The sequence below is a fragment of the Perna viridis genome, chromosome 8, assembly GCF_037379345.1.
Source record: "Perna viridis isolate PV_CMFRI_1.1 ecotype Kerala chromosome 8, ASM3737934v1, whole genome shotgun sequence".
Classification (NCBI taxonomy): Eukaryota; Metazoa; Mollusca; class Bivalvia; order Mytilida; family Mytilidae; genus Perna; species Perna viridis.
Genome location: NC_142452.1, coordinates 17,196,650 through 17,218,899, shown reverse-complemented (window position 1 = coordinate 17,218,899; position 22,250 = coordinate 17,196,650). Strand labels below are relative to the sequence as shown.

Here is a 22,250-nt window from a genome sequence, read left to right as displayed (position 1 = left end):
TTTAATATATCAAAAACTTCTTTTCTATGTTTGAGTTTGTTCTGGGAAAGAAAAATCTGTCCATACTCAGAGCAAGCCAAATTTAAGCTGTTTAGAAATGTTAAGTTCGTTTTGTATAATTTCACAGTGTTCTGATTTTTACAGTAACCTGATATTGGATTTTATGGTTGAGTGAACACACATTGTGAAGTGATTGAAGATTTGTAAACAAGCACAAGATTCTTGTCTACTTGTTATTTGGAATAACGACAGTGAACATTTTGATAAACATGCTTTTTTGTGCATTGCTAAAATGAAATTCCTGCTTGCATTTCCATTTATTTGGATTATAGCACTTGGTAAGTTGATATTAGAATTTTATTTATATTTTATATGACACAAGTTACCAAGAAAGTTGCTTGATAAATAATAGAATAATTACATGAATGTAAAAATATATGCAACTTTTTACAGTATTTTTACTTTGAACATCCTGTATTGAATTGTATATTTCTTTGTATGATCTGCAACCTTATACTGCATATTGAAATACATTTTACATATATTATTTATAATCTTTCTTGCATTAACTAAAAATTAATTAAGATTTTGTAATCATTTAAATGTTGCAGCAGCTTGAAAATAGCCCAACAATCACACTGTCACATACATGTCAACCTTAGTGGTCCAAGAGTTACATCTACTTGATAAACCAACATTCAGGTTCACTGGGAATTAGCCTTTATTACATGTGTATTTACCACCACCCCAGAATAGAAATAAATGAAAAATTTTCATTTATTTCTATTCTGGGGTGGAGGTAAAATATACATGTATATTAGATATAGGTACATTTAGTTCTTTTAAAGAATTTTGAGAAAGTTCACAAAGCTAAAGTATTTACAAAATGTATGTCTCTCTCTGTACTGTACATTCCTATATTGTATTTGCCTAAAGGAGAGAAATGTGTAAATTAAAAGATTGTTTTACATGTATTTACTAACACTGTAAATGTATGCAAGTGAAATTTTAAAATAGATATTAATTTCATAAACAACAAAAATACACTCCTTAAATTTTACCTGTATCTCACCTGTCATTTGGCTGATACGACCCCTTGACCACACCTGAGGCTGACCAGGTAATTTATGACCCTGTTTATTCCATTGGGGGTCACTTCTATACAACAGATCACTCATTCAGCAAGTACATGTATCAATGTATGTAGTGTGCAAGATTTCAAACTTTGAACTGCACAAGTAACAATAAGAGTTAAGACCAAGTAACTCTGAAAATTATTAATTCAGGGGTTGTTCCCAAGTTGAACTTCTTGGCAACTCTATGTTTTCATTATTGTTACTACTGCTAGTTAACTTACATGTAACTAGTGCCTTATTTAAGGTGCACCCTGTAATGTGTAACCTGTACCGATACCAAATTCCCTGTACCCAATGTTGCGATTTTAATTTATCACCCTAGAATGTTGTATTTAAACTTTATGGTGTTCTAATGTGAAATACAAAAATGTATATAATAAAATTGTACAAGTAACAAAAGTACTTGACTTTGATTTTGGGTATGTGAATTTTGGGTTATTCATTTCGGTACTTTTGAAAACTGAAAATCGAATCAAAATTAAATTTTCGAAAAATAATTTAAAAATCATTGATTCTAGCCTAGCCATCACATCATTTTGTAAAAGTTTACAAATTATCAGCTGGAAATATCACTTAATATGAGATGAGAAGGATTACATGTACATGTATATGTACCACATTTTTTCACCTATAAGTTGATGTGGAGAACAGTGGAATCACAGAATTTTGACTAAAATTGACGAAAAAAACATAGATAGGTTGAATATGTCAGATTAGTTGAGGGTCAGATGTGCATCTTACTTTTTTTGATTTTTGATGTTTTTTGTAGGTTTTTGATGTAAATCTTAGTTTTTCGAATCATATTATTTAAGCAAAGTAACTTTAAATGATATCCTTAAGTTTGTTAGTATTTTCAATGAAGCGTATGTAAAAGTAAATTAAGATTTGTATTTTGACAAATGTTGTTTCTTACACAGTACATTTTTATGTGTACCTGTATATTGTACATGTATGTTAGTATTTTCATTTTTAATTAATACATACATTTTTGTTCATGTAATCATGTCTGAAGCTGAAATTTTTTTTATAGAACTTTGTGTGATACATGTACAAATGTACATCATGTATATATTATTGCACTACAAAGTATAGTTTTGGCCAGAGGAGAATTTTGAAAAATATATAGCTTCCCTTTGATTATGAAGCATGTGCATGTACATGTATATTTTGCATCATACACATACATTTGTACTTTTACAAATTTTCAAGTACTGTAGGAAAATCTAGGTTTAAGGTTGTGTTCTTTTCTTCCAATACATACATATACATTTGTACCATGTTTTGTATCTTCCTCATTCTTCTCTTGTTTTTATGAAGTATCGATTTCCTGCCAATGCAAAAGAGATGCACCAAATTAATTGTCCATATAAAATTAAACAAGCACTAAATGAAATGAAATCCTGTAACAGATATCCCTAAGACCTTTTATCAGTAATTCCATTAAATATTAAAGCTGTAGAAATCTCCTGTTTATTTCAAATGACACATGAAGAAAATATTTTCTTTTTGAAATTTGACATCTGTTTGTATCCAGTGTGCATATTATTACATAATGGTTGCAGAATTTTATCTGCCGCTGATAGACGAAAAACAGACCCCCTTCATATGTAAAACAAATCCATCTTGGCAAGGGTCCCATGCTACAGTTTTTTTTTTAAATTTGAATTCACAATTATTTCTAACTTTTATGTAACTACATTTTTGTATTTTATGTATATGTACATGTATATTTGTTTTCATGTACTCATCTAGTGTACATGTACATATTATTTGGCATTATAGAACATTGTACTGTATATGTTTGTACAATTCAAATTACATGTATTGTAGCATACTTTCTGAGCGGGTTGGCTTAGTTTGGATTGAACTTATCCCATTTTATACATGCATGCACATTTTGTATTATTAGGGACATATTTACTGTACAATAAACTTGTTTCACAGGAACTTGACCTAGTCCATAACACATATAGTTTCTTTATGTTGATAAGTTATTTTTCCCTTCAAATATAATGTCAAGATTATTACACCAGTAGATTTAGGGTTCACTGACAATGATGTTTGCAAAAGAGATTGACCTTCTCCTCTAATTTGAATGTAAAGAAAGATAAGGTGACATATAGAAATGTTTGTACAGATGTTTAGGTGAAAGGTGTGAAATGTAAATAAGCAATCTGACAGACACCTGGTGCTGGAGGATTAACTGTATACAGAAATAATGAAGGTGATTGGTGTACCGGTAATTTCTTTTGCAAATATGATGGAAAGATTCTAACCTGTTTCACTTGAATTAAACTAAAAAAATATTGTCAACTTAATTTACATTTCTTATTGTTTAAGTTCACTTTGACTAAAGCCTTTTAAACACCATGAAAATGTATAAATGTAAATATCAATCAGAAATGAGCCAATGCTACTGGACAGAATATCTGTAAAAAACTGTACTTGTCTACTGTACATGTGAATTATATATATTCAAATATCCAAAGAAGTTTGGTTCAAAATTTTACATTGGCTTATTTTGTTCTTCTGTTTTGACGCTTAGGTACATGTATTTTTGTCAATATTTGCTTAAGCCTGTACATTTGCATATTGCATGTACATGTACATGTACCTTATTCTTAATTTCAATAAAATAACATTTGGATTTTAAAACAGTGTTTTGAGACCGTATTGACCAGTATGATTACATACATGTACATGTAAGTTGATGAAAAGATATACAAAATCATGTTTAAAAATAGAACATTCACACTGCACATGTGTAAATAGGTAGTACATACATTTATACTACTGGGTAGTCAAACACATGTAAATGCTTCATGGCTCACTCATGTACCTTGAAGTTGCAATAATGTTATAAAGTAATGGTTTTTGAATGTTGAAAAGTATAAATATTGCTGAATGTACATGTGTATGTATGTTTGTGTATATGTGTACATGTATGTATCTTATATACATATGCTATATATCTTTGTACCAATAAATAGCAAAAAAAAATTCAAACTTTTAAATTACCAAATAGAAATAAATTTACTTGATTATTACATATACATGTACATGTATGTGAAAAGACAAAGAGGCATGAAATTCAAATACAAATGTTTATGCATTTTTGGAGTAAAAATTGATTTATAATGGCCTAGAACCTGCCTCTTTTTTGTACTTTTAGAATGTAAAAAAGAATAAGTGAAAGAATTTAGAAACATAACGGTTTAATTTAATTTTTTGCGCTTTACTTTGAGAATTAATCTTAATCCAAATCTGCACTTTTTATACAACCGCAAAAAAAAAAATTCTGATCATTTAATAATATGGGGCTATCATCTGTGTTGTCTTGATCCATAGACACTTGGTTTTCATGCAGTAACTTAAACGTTAGTTTAATAATCCTTACCTTTTTTGTAGTTTTTATTTTAGGGTTCAGACTGGAACATTTGAGAAATAAGGGGTCCAAAATGGGTCTGAAACAAGTATTTTCCTTTTTTCCAGACAATAACTTGTCCACTAGTAAATGGATCTCTTTGAAGTTATATTACAAGGTGCCATACTACCAAAGGTAGACTGGCATTGATGTTTTGGGATTAAGACTTGAACTTTTTTTTGAATTAAGTGTTACATGTAGCTAACTGATAATGGGCCCATTCACAACACATGCACAACAGTATAGCTTCAGGCGGTTTGAGGTTGAAACTTTAATTTCTCGCTAATTTTACCACAAAAGATATGTACACTCTAGAAGAATAGTTCAAAAATTTAACCTCAAAATATTTTTCACCTTGCTCCGCTCGGAGAAATTTTTAACTGTGCCCCCCCCCCCCCCCCAATAAAAAAATCCTGGATCCACCCCTGATCTTTTACTTACAACACTAAACTTTGTGCCCACCAAGTGACAATGACCTGAAAGCTAATATTCAATCATAAGCATCGGACCACATGGTCAGGGCAATAACTTGACTAAAAGTGAATGGATCTCTTTGAAATTGAATTGCAAGGTTCCATATCACAAAAGGAAGACTGGGATTGATTTTAGGGGTTGTGACTTGAGCCAAGGAAGAATTAATGGACCAAAACAAATATTTTTTTCTGATATTCTGGATAATAACTTCATTAAAAGGGAATGGAAGGTGCTACATTTTTGTATACTCTAAAGGAAGGTTGGGATTGATTTTTGATGTTTTGACTAGAACCATTTAGGAATAAGGGGCCACAAAGTGACCTCTTAGATTTTGGTCTAATTCTTATCCTGTGTCTCTAATATCTAATGGTAATCAAAATTCAGATCTGTAACAAGTTTGAATGGTGTGTTCATACTTGCCCAAACTGTGGTTGTATTATCCTGCGAAGCATTTTACTTTATATGATATCATATAACCAAAGTTTTTGTGAAAATCATATCATGCTGTGCCTGGGTACAAGACTTTGCCATTGTGGATTATAATTTGGTTCCTTGATTGACAGATTTGTTTTCTTAATAAAACTGGAGAAAAGGGTTTAAAAACCAATATCTAGGGTTGGCTACTGATATTATCTCTATGGTATTAGAGCTAGGACTTAGTTCAATTGAATCACAGTGGATACTGGTACTTTAATGACGGTATCTTGATTGAATGTCAAGTCGTTGATCAAAATTACATTCAGCTTGTTTAGTGAAGAAATAGTTTAGCATTCTTTTTTGGTCAGGGCAATTAGATTTGATATTGATCTGTACATTTTCTGCTAATGTAATGGTGGTACAAAATTGATGAAAATGAAACTGGTCTGTAATGAACTTAAATAATCTGGATACCTACATGTATCTAAAGCAGACATCTGAAATATGTGTACATGAACCTACATATTATTTCAATGTATTTTGAACCTGTGTAAAATCAAACTAAGGCCAAAAAAAATTTCCTGCTACCCAGCTTACCCTACTTTTTGTGCTACCATTTTATGGCCATTTCAAAGAACGGCATTGTTAAATAAGATTGCTTCCCCATTAACTCAATGTAAAATGTTTTTGAAGAATAAAATTATTTCCCTACCTACATGTACCCTGCTTTTTTCTTGTTGGTAGCTATTTTATATGTTTATTTACAATGTAAGTATTTAACCTAAAGTTACCAACTACTGATATACAGGGAACTTTACATACAATGTATACTCTAGCAGCAGTTATCCTCATTCTACATTTTATTTCACCAATCTCTCTATCTCCACTGTTGCAAGAGGAGAAGTCAGAATTTATGTTGACAGTAGTGTTCATGTAATTCTATGTTTGAAAACACCAGGATCATTGGTACAGATGTACATCTACAGAAGAACATGTACATGTATATGAAAGTTTGGAAAATCCCAACAATGTTTAAACTGTCAAATTTGCAAAGCAATTTTTCTGTTGTTCCCTTCATGGGACTCAAACTCATAACGCTGTGACGTGTATAGCCGCACTGCCTCACTATGTACCACTTAAATGCTAAAAAAAATGAATATTAATCAGATTGGTTACGAAGAAACATTGTAAAGATATATACATTTGTGTAATTGAATAAAACATCAGGGTCATCCTGGGGAATGTCCCAAAATATTTCAGTGATTGACATGTCATGAGAGAAAAAAAAGTGATTTTAATTAATTTTATATTATGTGCAAAATCTCATACAATGAAGACTCAATTACATGTAAAAAGTATGGAAGCCATTTACTAATCAGAGGTATGCCATAACAAATACAGAGGAAGTCCGCTTTAATTTAGTAACTTACACATGTAATTTACCTTGATATACTGATACACATACTTGTACATTTTGTACAGGGAAAAAGGGGCATTTATAAGTTATTACTGTAAGAAGAATGTCCTCTGAATAAAGAACAATTTGAAAAAACATTTATGCCTATTTAAAAATATCATGCATTTACATGTACATGTATGTACAAATGTATGGCAAATCAATTTTACATGGGATCATATGATGTATAATTTGGTAATTTAATCAGTTATTTTTGGCATTTCATTTTTGTTTTGTGCTTTGACATAGATTGACTTAATTTGAATTGATTTGTGACTATTCATATACATATACTAGTTTATGAAAGAACTGTTAAGCACAGATGTACTTCACAAATGGTGTTCATTCATGAAAACATATTTGATTTTATATGATAACAAAAACTCATATCTTTTCATCACATAACTTTTCTGTTTAAATATCAAGTGAATTTTGAATTAAGTTTTAGTTTATTGAAAGTGGAGTTACATGTATAAGTGAAACACAAACATACAGATGTACATTGCACATGTATCTGTAGTAGTACATGTACTTGTGTAAGTACATCATTATGTATACATTTACAACAATGTACATATAATGTGTTGGACTGCAGGTACTTTTGAGGATTAAATATGAAGTAAAATGATTACTGGTACACTGTATACCATATGTGTTTTATGTGACTTTAATAGTACAAGTACATGCACATAATGTATTTAGTATTGGCTATGCTAAAACTATTACAAGTACATTTTTATTCATCTTTTACTTTCTTGTTGAAGTGGCATTTAGTAAAATCACAGTATTATAAAACTTCAGAATCATTTTTATAATTACATGTACCACCAACATTAAAGAGTTTTATGGAGCGAGACTCCCTTTATTTGGGGTTAATTAAGATCACTTTTCCCTCTGATGTCATGAATGGTCTTTTCAAAACCACACGCCTCATAAATTTTTATGTGATCAAGCTCGTAGGCGTTAATAATTGCTTGTTAAATATGTTTTTATTCAGAGGCTGCAGTGAAAAGATATGCTCCTAAAAATAAATTTTGAATTCACTTTGACCTCCTGATAGAATGCTGTGTACCATCACTGGTTGACTTTTCCAGAACAATCTACAATTCTTATTTCTGGTGGTTACAACTTGGGTCAGACATACATGTAGCCGAACAAACATACATGTATACTATGAACTTAGATGATCAATTACATATAAAATCTTATAAAACCAGATTACTGTACTATCAAAAATCATCAACAGTATTTCATTAATCATGAACAGTATTCATTAATCATTTTTTTCTTTTTTATGTGGTTTTTCTATGTAGTCTAGTTTTGCAAATTCTCAGTAGTCCATTAAATTTGAAGAAAATATTTTCAACAACTTAATTTTGTGCAACATTGTGAATGTAATACATTGCTCAGTGAAAAAGCCGAAATAAAACTGTCCTGAAAATTCCCACTTTTCAAAATTCTTAACAGAAGGACAAAGGCTAAAAAGGGAGACTGAAACAGAAACAAATAACAGCATACATGTACATGTACAAATACAGATACATGTGGAAACAGAAAACTAAAAGTAAATGACCAAACACCAAAATAATTTTGACCAGATGCACAGGTAGAGTAAGTGTTCCCATCTTTTCTAGAAATACCTGCTTGTGTTACTACCATATCACCACTTCTTAGTCAAACCTCAAATTCCATGAGAATATCCTATCATTCCTAATGTTCGTACATTGTTCATATAATTTGAAAGGATGAATATTGGTAGCTATCTATTGTATCTATTGCATTGAAGTACTGTAAGAGTAATCAAGGGAACCAAGGTTATAGGGGTAATCAAAAGAATGTAATCCAGGGACAAAGACCAGACATGGAAAACAGACATACACAACAAAGAACATAGAGTAACTAAAATCATACATACAAAGTAACAAAAGCAAATGAGCAACTCGGACTCCACTAAAACTGGGAGCATGGACCAGGTAGGGTAAGCATCCTCTGTTTTTCTAGAAACACCCGCAGATTTGCTCATAAAAAGTCAAGTCCGGGGTAGATGAAAGAGGAAAGGAAAACTATGACATGTTGAACAAATCAGTTTTCATGGTGCAGATGGATACATATTAACGATCCACGAGTTTGTGATGTTCATAATTGACTATAAACTTTCTCGAGTCCTTAACTTTTTTATGTAGAAAAAGGTACGATGATCAACATCATTGTAAAGACATACTTTACATGTACACGTTAACTCTTTGCCATTCACGATTCAGTGATTGTCTGATCCTCCTGTGTCTGAGATTAATATTTGTGGTGGTCATTGCCTTATGGGCACTTCCAGGCATTTCTATTTTGTTTACCCATTTTAGTTTGTAGGAGAGTATATATCTACGTAAAATTTTGATTCTCATGGTTTACCAACTTGTATTAGTTATGTAACCTTTGTGACAGAAATAAAGCACCTCAAGAAACCAAATCAACCTTAAGGTTATACACCTAAAACTTTATATTACACCTATTGACATGAACCATATTGTAAATAAACTCTTTCATGAATAAATTACATCTACTTGATATTTAAAAGCTTAAAATTAGTCAGTTTTTGTTGAACTTTATTTATATTGAGAAAGGTATAATAAAAACAATCCTGTCTCCATTATACATATCATAATTTGATGGATATGTATTTTACATTTATGATAGTTTTTTTTTGACATGTGAAACTTAAATATTAAATTCATATCAAAGTTAATTTTGATGGACTATATGTTAAAGGCTTGTACAGTCTAGAGTGGTTTAATAGTCCTTTAGTTTATATAGAATGGATATGTTGTGTAGCTGAATGAATGTAGATATCATTATACATTGTGGCTCTATTAAGATAATGCTTGGTATAAGTAAAGCAAAGATTTCATATTATTTTTTTAAGTCTTCCAGTACCTCAGTGGTATAAATCCTTCCAATTTTATACCAAAAATTTAGAAACTGCAAAACTTTGGAAATACATGTTCATGCTTTTTTAACCTGTGGCAGTGGGCTGTGGTATTGATATCTGTGTTTGTTCATCTATCCATTCAATTGTAATTCTGTGCAGAGACTAATAATCAGACTTAGTGATAAACTCTGCAGAACTGCAAGTCACTATGATCTTTAAATTTTTAACATTTTGTCAAACTGTTCTATTCCACAAATAATATTGTAAGTAAGAACTTATTTGACAGACATACATGTACTATTTTGTTTTGGATAATGCTTTCTTATTTGTAATAACATTGGTCAAATCTGTGCTCTTGTTTTGTTTTCTTTCTGAGTTTTTTAGGGCTCTTTTTTTTCTGTTTTAAATAGACTGATGAACGATATTTTTCTCACATAGTACAATGTACAAATACATGTACTATTGGAACATTTTGTAGGATTTTGCTTCAAGAAATTACAGCTGTTAGCAGACTATAGCCAAGTAAAGGAAGACATATTACTGCTTACACTAACTTAAAAATTTCATGTAATTATTAGCAATAAAATTTGGTATTACATCTGGCCAAATCATGTTAAGCATCAATTTGTGTTATGTTTAAAACAAATTATTATTTGATATGACTAGGAAAACATGGGCATTATAAGATTAAAGGAATATACAAAACATTTAGGCTATAAATTTTATTTAAATTTCCATTTGTATTCAATTTATTGTTAGTTTCAATGTTCACTTGTGCGGTTAATGCAGAATTTTGATCTTATCACTTAACATTGTGATAGTAATCTGGTATCATGGTTTAATCAAACTTTTGTCCATGGATTTTTACATAGCAAATGTCAAGAAATTGACATAATACATTTACAATAATGTGAGTGACACGTTATCCTGTTTCCAGCAATCCTACGATATCCATAGGAAGCTCCTTAGAACCTTGTTTGTTCTTAAATTCCTATGTATCCATGAAGGCTCGCGCTTCAGATTGACCGTGAGATTGACAGGAGTGACCTCGAAGATCTTTAGGTCATGCCTAGTATTATATTTCTGCCAAACGTTATCTCGTATGAAATGTTAGTAATTTTTGTGTCAGTTGTTCTGTTTGTCGAAGGTTTTACCTTCTGTATGTAAACATGTTAATGGTCCATAGGCTTTTACGGTAGTAGATCATAAGTACCTTTAAATGATGGGAGGGATATTCTCAGATTGAATCAAAAGACAATTTACTGCTGATAAAAGGTTATTTGGAAGTTTGAGCTGCTTAAAGCATTTTAATAAATGTCTATGTATGTGTATTGGGTTCTACATTGTACATTTACATGGTTTATAGCTTGTATGAATTTTATGGAAATTTTAATCAAAATTTACATTAAAAGAACATAAGTGTATGTATTTATATGAGCACTTTATGTGAAATACATTTGTATGACGTTATTTTATACTTAAAATTGATCATGAATTGTTTTGAATAATTTTCTGTAATAAAATTATTAAATTCCTCACAGAAAATCTCTTGCACCAGGTGTATCGATATCACAAATTTTTTTCACTGTTATAAAACTTTGATACAAAAATATAATAGCACTTACAGATTCTTGATTAGAAATGGTATTGCTCACGCAGTTTTTTTAACAGAACTGTATATGTTGATCATCTATGTGTATTACCATGATTACATTGTCATTTGACTTGGATGAATTTTCATTGTTCTTGTTTTTAGGGCTTTTCAGAGATGTTTTTATACTTGTTGAAGACCTTTTGGTGATCTCTGAAAGTATTAATACTATCTTGTATTTAGATTATACGCTATTACACTTGTTTCACCATATCAGTTCTTTTTTCTATAATCAATGAAGAAATGTTTTCCTTCACGATGCATCTTTCAGTTTTAACTTTTTTATGGCCCACATTTAGACATCGGAGGCTTAAAATTTTACTACAACTATTATAGATGTATATACATATGTGTGTACATGTACATGTATATACATTTAGATACATGTACATGTATGTCTCCTTAAATTTTCATCAGCTGATACTTAAGATTGTTCATTGAAATGGTTTTGAAACTTGGTACAATGTATGTACATGTACATGTAGCTGAGAGTTCTAGTGTTTCCATTTTTCATTTCCCCGTGAAAGTGAAATTTGGATGAGGGAAAGGTATTGATTTTTCTGCTTTCCCCTTGACTAGTCACAGTAGAAAACTTATATTTCTGTAAGAATTTTGTTGTTTTTCATTTTTACGGAATGTGAGTCATTTTAGCAATTTTTCAAAGGGAAATAACCCACCGACACCCAACAACCTGGTTGGTGATTTCTTTGGGGGGGGATAAGGGAAAACAGGAAACATTTTTTAAACTTAAACTAGTAATCACCTGAATGGTTTAAAATAAGTTATTTAAAAGTATCCAAGTACTTACTGTGGCTCAAATTTAATTATTGTTGATTTGAATTTGAAGTTTACTGCTGTCCATTGTTCCAATTTGACAGTAAACCAGTCTGTCGGATGACAAATTTGTAGAAAGTTACTCCCCTTTGCTTAAAATTCCAAAAACAAAGCCTAAGTCGGGAATATGAAAAAGGTCTATTGTCGGTTGGAACTTCCCTAACTTTTGTTTCTAAAATCCTAGAACATAGCAGTTTCAGCATGATGGTTTATACTAAGGGTAACCTAACAAATTGTTCACCAGTCAATGGCAATCATCATTATATAAGTAGGGTTCTGTCATATTTCGTCAGTTGAAACTTTGGAACCTTTTAAAGTTTTTAAGAAATTTCTGTACTTATTTCTACCTTCTGAATTACATGAATGGATTTTATAATTTTGTGTTGAATTTAATCTCCATTACACTTTAACTTGCTGTTTACTGGAGTGACAGCTTACGTTCTTTACTCGTTGATGTTTCAAAAGGTGAGGACAAGTCTGTGGTATGGACATATCTTGCCTGATTTCATTAAAAATCAAACTTCAATACAGAAGAAAAAAATATCATAATGTAATCCTTGTTAATCATTATGAAGATAATAATGGAGAAAATGGCATGAGAAAAAAACCAGCAAGGACTGAACATCTGTGTAATTTTAGTAGTAATGGATGAATATCAGAGAAACTGCAATCCACATCTGAATGTTGCAGTTGACTAGGAATTTTTGTTTGGGGGTGTATATAGGAATCACACCATATTTTTTAATTTTTGTGGAGCAAATGGTTGTTAGATTGGATTACTGTCTTCCTAACAATATGCAATTTTAAAGTAGTTAGTACTTTATATTCCATACTGTATCAATCTGTTGAAGCAAGTTTTTATCTGAACAAGTATCTAAGTTACAAATGTATTGTGGTTTACTTTTTGAATCCATTTTGTAGAATATTTTTATTTCCTTTGCAGGAATAGATAGTCAGTCAACGGGATCATGTACATGCCCAGACCACTTTTTTTCCTGTGGGAATTGTATTTGTATTCCAAAGAAATGGGTGTGTGATGGAGATAATGATTGTTCAAATAACCAGGATGAAAAACACTGTGGTAAGCCAGAAATATTATTATACCCCTCCTCCCCCAACCCCCCTGCTGAACAAGTGTTCACCAATACATGTATCAACATCATGTTTCATGGAGTTGCTGTACAAGCCAGTAAGGTAAATTTAGCATGACAATGCATACAACTATGTAGCCCTGCTTGTCATGAAAAAGGTAATTTACAGAGGATACATATAGCAGAGAAATTTATAAATAATGCATAAAAATTGCCTGAATGTAGTTTCAATCATATTAAAGTTATGCTATTTGAGAGATTCTTGTTTGAAATGAGCACCATGCAGATTTTGCATGAGCCAGTAGGTGGTAGATTTTGACAATCACTGGAATGCAATTCTGATCCCCTATAATCATACTAGGTCCAGAATTCATACACATGTTTAAGCCATTTTCCTCTCCCAAGTCTGAAATCTTAGATAGAAGACCCTTTTGATCTTGATCTTTGATCTATGAAAAATAAAGATAATTCTTTAAAATTGTCCTTTTTAACACCTGATACTCAGATATATGAAGGCAAATCAAAGCCTCCTATCTGTCTTTCGTCTTGTGTCACCCTCTTGTTGTTGATAGCAGAAATATTATAAAACTTGGTATGGCTTTATGAGAGTGGTTTGTTGAAGAAACTTTATGTTCATGAACATTTTACTACAGCTATTTTCCCTGACTGATCAGGTTTCTTCTGTCATTGGATAACTGGTATTTATACATTTCACAGGATAAGGTTTAACAGAAACATTCAATGAAGGCAGATACAACATGTAAGCTACATGTATATGATATGTATTCTGTTGATTGCACCTGAGTTCTACAACTACAAAAATACTCATCAATGTTGATTATACAAATAATCAGAATATCTTTGCACCATGCTATAATAATTGTGCAACCTTTGCATTACATTAGTTATTTCAACAATGCTAGGAAGGTTACCTCAACATACCATTTCACTAAGTCCATCCCATATATTTAGGTGTTCCAAGAGGAGTACAATATAGTTTAATTGTTGTCTTTGAACCTTGATGTAATTCTTATAATCATACCATGTAATACATTTTGCCATGTAATTTTACAATTTTGTTTGACAAGATGAAATTGTTGATATCCTGACAAATTACATAGATATTTGACCCTGAACAACTTGTAATATTTCTTCCCCAAAAGGAACAATAATTGAAATGCATAGTTGCATTTGTCCAGACAACTATGATTACTGTAATTGAAGTAATTTGTGTGGTTCCTAAATGTTAAAGGTAGAATGTATTGTGTCAGTAACTCACAGGACTCCCTTATTTTTGACAACATTTAGTACCATTAAGTACTTAAAAATATGAAAATGAGTATTGTGTTTCATATTCTGCATCTTGAACTTTTCCCTTCCTTCAGAGATACATTTCCACTGCCATACAGTGCAGACACTGTAACTATTTCTTTGATCTCTGCTGTGTTTTACTGATAGGGAAATATTTATACAAGAAGCTAGAAGAATGTCTTTAGTTCAGCAGTGCTATCACTCTTGATATCGTTCAACAAGAACCCATTGAAATAAATGAAAGGACACCTTCATCGTAGCTAATCAAGAATTCATGGAATCCACTGAAAGAAGGCATTGACAGATAAATAATATGACAGATTTCCCAAAGGAACTTCATTCATGTGGATTTATCATCCCAACAAATGTTATTTCCATCAGTTGTAGCATTGTTCTCATGCATATACAATATGTTATGCATAATTTGCACAAACCTGTCACGTTTTTTTTCCATTGTATGGAGGCTATGTAGATAAAATATATGATGTGTTTGGATGATAAATCTACAATTGATAATTAAGCCATCTATACTACTGCAATACATGTATCATTTCTTCAGTTCAATTAGACATAATATTTTTAGATATACCTTTTGTGTTAATTAAGGTTTCATGCCATGCTTGTATGTTATATACATGTAGATACATGTTCCCCACAAATGAAATTTGCTCCAATTAGTGGTTACAATAATAGGTAGACTGTACCTTGCAAAATCTATTGTCTATTGCTTGGTACATGTTTCTGCCAGCTATGATACGCACAGTATTTTTTTTCCGACACAGTAGGTATTGAGTTTGCCTTGATATCATGTGACTCCCATGATGCTAAACATTGCAACGCAACAGATGAAGCTTACAACCTCTCATTTTATTGGACAAAAGTGCTGGTCACCGTCAAATTTATGGCTCCACTGGGGGCATCGGTGTCCGGAATAATCTCAATCGCTTTTACTTATTTTATAACCTTTTATATATTGAATGATCAGGAAAAATTTTTTCTTGAACCGATGAATTTGTTGAAGTACGAATATCATATTGATCACACAAAATAAAGTTCACCAAATAAAGTCTAAATCAGATTTGTTTTTAACATAGAGAGTAAATGTGTCAGCTATCTTTTTAAAGATAGTACTTGTTTTTACATGTAAGCTGCAAAGAGATATTGCATCTAAAAACTATGTTTAACACATTGGTATTTACTAGTTTCACTGAATATATTGAGCTGCAACAAAATGGGGAAAGAAAGGAATAATGATTGATATTTTTACAAGTGGACATTGATTTGCATTTACTTATACCAAGAATTCAAGTCTTTTTCCAATCTTTTTCTGAAAGAAAGGCCACTCTCTTGCTATTAAGTGCTTAGAAAATGTAATAGATTTCAGAATGTTGACAGGATATTTGATAAAACTCAAGTTGACTAATAACTTTGCTATTTCAAATGGAGTTCTGTTTGCCCCTGATGGTCTTAGACACTTGGAGATACATGTATATTGTAATTGATTAAGACATACTATATGTATGTAGTAAAACAATAATAGAAGGAATCTGATTGGGGTTTTTTTTGGTTTTTTTTTTTCAGTGACAAAATACTTTTGTTATCAAAGCCTGTTAAACAAAAAAATATTAAGTCATTTAAAACTAATACATGCTGTTTATATTGTCAAATCCTTTTAAGCAGTAGATACATGTATGGAAGAAATTTCCATAATGTGGTACATGTATACTAGTCCACATTGTTTAATAATCTTTTATCATGTTTCTACATTGTTTGAAGTCTTGTGGATTTGTTTTCCTTTGAGAAAAAACATAATATGAAATCTTTATTGACATTGTACATAATTCTCCACCAATAACCACATAAATTAAAATTAATCTGTACCCCCAACTAACTAACAAACTCTTAAATTAAGTCATTCTTTTTTCTTGCTTGTATAAATATTTAAGAGAAGCTTTTGATCAGTTTACAGTAGGGGGGCTTTACCTAGCCTTCATGGCTACTGTATTTGACATAAACACTGGTACTGTAAATGTCTGTCAAATAATCTGTTTATAATTACCAGTGATATGAAAACTTATCTAGAATTGCTTAATCACTGTGTATAAAGAGTCAACCTCAATTATGACAACATGTTGTAAAATAAGGTATAGTCAGAATTAAGGACAATATTACATGTAAATAAATGACTTCTTTTGCTTGCATGAATGTGAAATTATAATAAATCAGCAAACTCTGGTTGCATTTAGTTTGATAGATAGCCTTTATTCAGATTTAAAATGCTTTCCATCCATGCCAAAATCATCAACCTCTCTTTTACTGGATCCATTCCTCATTTCCAGTTCCTGTAGTATCACATACTTTTTTGTATGCCTTTCTGTTATAGAGGGTTGTAGACTTAATGGCTTCCTACTATGGACCGTCAACTGTCAATCATTCTTTAAGATCTCATTCATACTTTTTCATATCATTGTATCATAGATATTTATTGGTACAGTGATAAAAGTTTAGGTTCACCTGTAGGGCGACATGCCTCTTTGAAGTTTTTATTCTCAAGTGTTATCAGGTGTAATAGTACGTACCTGAATTTCATTTAAAAAGTACTAATCTCCATAAAAGGCAGATTTAGTCCAGTTTACACAAAAATGTAAACTTAACAATAACAATTACCATATTATGATCTTTTATACATTGTATGTTTGTGTTTCTAAAATTTCTAAGATCATTCAGTTTAATGGCAATATTACGAACTGCTGAATTAATCTCTAATTGAGAAAAAAGTCGTGGGTGTTGTGTTGTTTTTCTTATTTACACATGGTCCTACTCATAATAATATAATCCCGTGCAGGTCCGGGAGTTCAAAGAATAGGCCTGCAGCAGGGCTAAGCTTGTCGTAAAAGGCGACTAAATAGTGCTCAGATCCCTAGCCGGGGGCTAGGACGCTCTGCCCACAGAGTAACTGGGATGTGTGCCCCAGGTGGTGGAATAGGGTACCCCTGGCGTGTTACATGCTGGGGTTGTCAGGCTATAATACGGAAAACCTGACCGCAAACCATAGTGGTGCACCGTGTTGGGAAAGATGCCAGGTTCCTCGCACGTTAAAGAACCCTACTGTGGTATTCTCCCGGAGTAGGAACTATCGGCTCCGTCACAGGAGGCTAAATTGCTCAACCCTACCCACCTCTCCCTATTTCCAGTTGTAATCAAAATTTGTCGACCCCATTGTCCTTGTGTCCCATCCCTTTTTCATTTCATCATCATTCATGTTCATTTTATCATCCATTTCATGTTCATCGTCTGAATATAGCTGAAATATTGCTGCTAGGACGTTAAACCCCAACAAACAAACAATATTTACACATAGTCTTTTTATTGTATTATTTGATGTTGAGCATGCCAACCTGTGTGTAAATGTGAACAACATCTTACTTAACACAAATATTTCTATTATAATATGACAATTTAAAGACTTTTTTCAAGAACTCATGTTTTTTTTAACTTACAATTTAAAAATGTTTTCAGTATTTTTGTCTAGCATTTTCATATTTTCTTATATTCCATATTTTTCCATACCTTTACATACAAGGATCTGTATGATAATGTTCCTTGTATTTTTGTCGTGTTCAGTTTATTTTCCCATTTTGCCATACCCTTACAAGGATCTGTTATAATTAGAACACGACAGAGATGTTTGTTACACTAATGGCACATGCACATTTTTTACTGTCTATATCTGTATTATATTCCAATTAAATTTGTTTACATTGTAATTTGAGAAAGATATTTAAACTGTATGACAAGACAGTATTGTCCTGAAAAACATCAACAACTTACAGGGTTTTGAATGAAAAGAAAAAGTTTTAACTTTACATTTATTTTCTGAAGTAAGTGATATTACAAAGTTTAATTTAGTAAGGACTAATTATATATTTTATGTTGGTATTATCTGGATTGTATGGGACTATTACTACTGATATTACAATTCTCAAATTACATATACTCTTTAGGTTGTATGAAAGACATAGATTTGTAAACAATATTTTTAGTGAAGTTATAAAAAAACTTTATCTGAAGGTTTACTTTCTAATCAAATTTACCTTATGACCTTCATTGTACATTTTGTACTTGTATTCTTTGACTTCCAATTTGCCTTCTATATGTACTTTTACACTATGGAGTCAGTTTTACCTGTACTCTTAGTAAGCTGAAATTCTTTTAGAACACTTCATTCTCAAGTTTGCAATAGATAGTGTAACCATATCATATAAAGATGATTTATTCTGTGTTGATGGAACCTTCTCAACTCTTGTTTACCTCTCTTACAATGGACATAGACAAAATAAATGTTTTGTTTTGTGGAATACAAGATATATAGAATCTACAATGATAATGAGTTGATTATGGAAGTTTCTCACATCGAGAGAAATTTCATAAACAACGAGCTACATTTGTATAGCTGTAGATTCTATTTCTTTTACATGTAATTTTTCAAAATGAAAACCTAGGTGTCATTTGGCATCTGAGTCATGGCTATTATCTATCTATGGCAGTTGTTACAGGAGAACAACATTAGAAATGTCACAACATCACTTTCAATCAGTGAGATTTTATAGACAATGCAATACAATCACACAACAACCAATTTTGGCCCCTTTCTATGTTGACCAATCAGTGCTTTAGAACTCAAATCTCTCAAGAGACAAGAAATGTTTTCCTCACACCGGTCAAGAAGTGTGAAAATCGATTAAAATTTGAGAAACATGTATTTAAGCTATGCATTCTGACATTTCAATTTCATCCTTACTAACAATACTCTTTAAACTTTGTCTAATGTTTTGGATGAGCAAAATGTTATTAGAACTCATCATAGAAATTGCACAAACTTTCCACAGACACGATTTTGGTTAACATCTCAGTTAATTGAACTTTGGACTTTCATTTGCAATGTTTAGGTGTATGCTATAAAACAAATGCTACAGAATTATGTTTATCTGCCAAGTTATGCTATCAATTTGGTTAAAAAGTCAGAATTGTTGATGCTGTCTTCCTCCCATTTCTATTATAACATGTTCACTTCATGATCAAAAGCTGTAATTAACTGCTAAGGGTTGATAATTGGAACATTATAGTTCTGAAAAGAATATCTCTGTAATGTTGTATTTGACAATATTGTGTATGTCTTGAGGATGGCAGGAGGACTTCTGAAAAGTTCTTTATTGTCTTGCATTATATAACGACTGTCATGGATTTTCTTTGTTTTAGAGATGCACTGACTAATTTCTGTTGTCACTTTGATAAATGTCATACCATGTTTTGAAGTCAATTATCCAAAGTAGACCAATAAAGTTTGAGGTTACGTCATTAGAGAATCTCATTATCTTGTTTTTTTAACTTGCTATAAATATTTCTGAAAAATGACAATGTAGAGTCATCAGTAATAAGCCACCCTAACTCTTTTAGATAAGACCATGTGAACTGGTAAGGTAGGTATTCTTTGACCACCAAGCTACTCATTCAAATCTGTTAATGTTTAACTTTATTACTACTTTTCCAATACTCTTCCTTATTATGCCAAGGGTGAAAGTGCAACATAAACAAGTCCTTATGGATTTATAGCAATGGTGGGTGCCTTAACTCATTTCTTATTCACTCATTTCAATCTTAGAAAATAAATACTTTTTGAAGGAAAGTCATAAATAAAACTTTACAATATGAAACATCATGTCATTAATGACTGTGATGTAAAACTTAAACTTTAATTGCACTTATAAAACTATTGGATTAATTTGAATTTTCCTTGTGTCTCCTCCTTAGGGAAGATGCAGCTCTATAAATAGTAACATAATTAGCTACAGGTTGAAGTGATAATTGTTTTGAAGTAGTGAACAAGTGTCAGGAAACTAACATTTAACTATCAATAGATTCACTTTCTATCAAAGAAAATATATCTGTTTTACTTCATGTTGAAATAAACCATCAATTTTAAAAATTAGAAATGATTAATCAAGTTTAAAAGCAAATCTTTCAACATGTTTAGATCAATGCAACAGATTGAGAAAACATTGAAAGGTACATTGTAGATAAGTTTTTGCTTTGCAGCATGATTTCCTAACTTCCTTTTTCCTTTTGGTGGTAAAGAGGTGAGAAACACAACAAAGAACATAAAATAACCAAAATAATACATACTTCAGTAACAAAATTAAATGAGGAACTCGGACTCCACCAAAAACTGGGAGCATGGACCAGGTGTACCGGTAGGGTAAGGTCTTTGATTGGGTTGATTTATTATTCAACTCAAAATTTGAGCTTTAGCAACCTTGTTAAAATCTCCATTTACAATGAAAAGTGGATAAAATAACTGTCTTAAATTTGTTTTTATTTGTCTTATAAAAGAGTCACACTTTTGTAAACTCTCAGTCATATGAGAATACCCCAAAACAGATTTGAAGTGGTTCTCAAGGGAATTTACAGACTTTGATAACATGTCACATGACATTTATTGACTTTTGATTGTTCCCTGTGACAGGATAACTCAGAATCCCCCCTCTCTCTTGTTTTTTGTGTAGTCTTAGAAATTGTTCATGGTTTATTTCAATCAAGAGTATATTCAATTGAAAAAGATATTTTAAAGCTGTCTGGCTTTCTGTCTAGCTGATAAGGTACTGGAGCCACATGTCTAGGGGTTAGCCAAGTACTGGACATTATAGATCTTTGATCTCAGCAATACATGCTTTAAGGCTTAATAACTTATTATAATTATTATAAATCTGAATTGTTGGATATCAAAACATTGTACTAGATCATATTCATTTGGATTTGATGATAATTGTATGCTTTGATGTTAAGCTGTTTGTATCAGCCTGGTTGTGCACAATTTACTTTTTGAAGTTTATTTTTTGTGGTATTGTTCATGATGCCTGGTTTATATGTAGTTGGTGTGTACAATGCATTTTCTATTATTTTGTTTAATGACAAATAAAATACATTTGTAAATGTAATTTGCTCCCCACAAGTAATTGACTTTTCTGCATTCTTAACTTGTTGTTTGAGTAGAGGTAACATAAATTTTTCAGATAATGGCCTTCTATTACTTTGACTTGTGAATCAGCAAAAAAATCTTTAAGTTACTTTAGAAGACCTAGCACACAAAGATTCATTGAATATTTGAAGTACAACACACAAGAACGCTGCTGGGGTATATAGTCCATTGTGTCAGTCTATCCATTCATTTTTATCACTGATTAATAAATTTAGGAATCCCTATACAGTACATTTGTACATTTCAGATTTCCATATGATATGATTTGTTTGTTCTATATTATTTGAGAACTTGAAGTCAAAAGAAAGTCATAAGTGCTAAGAAATTTGGGAGTTATTGCCCTTGACAGAAATCATTTATTTAATGGTTTCTTTTGAATAGCTGAAAATTGACTTCTCAATAACATTTGGAATATTGATATGTTATTGACATGAGACCCTGCACACTAGTCAATTGAATGGTTTCAACTATGTTTTGAATATGTAGTCCTTTTTATT

At 31.3% G+C, this 22,250-nt stretch overlaps 1 protein-coding gene across 1 annotated transcript in view; it reads left to right on the top strand.

The window, feature by feature from the left end:
* The first annotated feature begins 11 nt into the window (after positions 1-11).
* LOC148609563 (low-density lipoprotein receptor-related protein 4-like) overlaps positions 12-22,250 on the top strand; it is a 65,745-nt gene continuing 43,506 nt past the window's right edge. The window contains exons 1-2 of the mRNA XM_088596474.1: positions 12-338; positions 13,259-13,396. Coding sequence (XP_088452600.1) covers positions 293-338; positions 13,259-13,396 — 184 coding nt within the window. The 5' untranslated portion in view covers positions 12-292. The remainder of the gene's footprint in view (positions 339-13,258; positions 13,397-22,250) is intronic.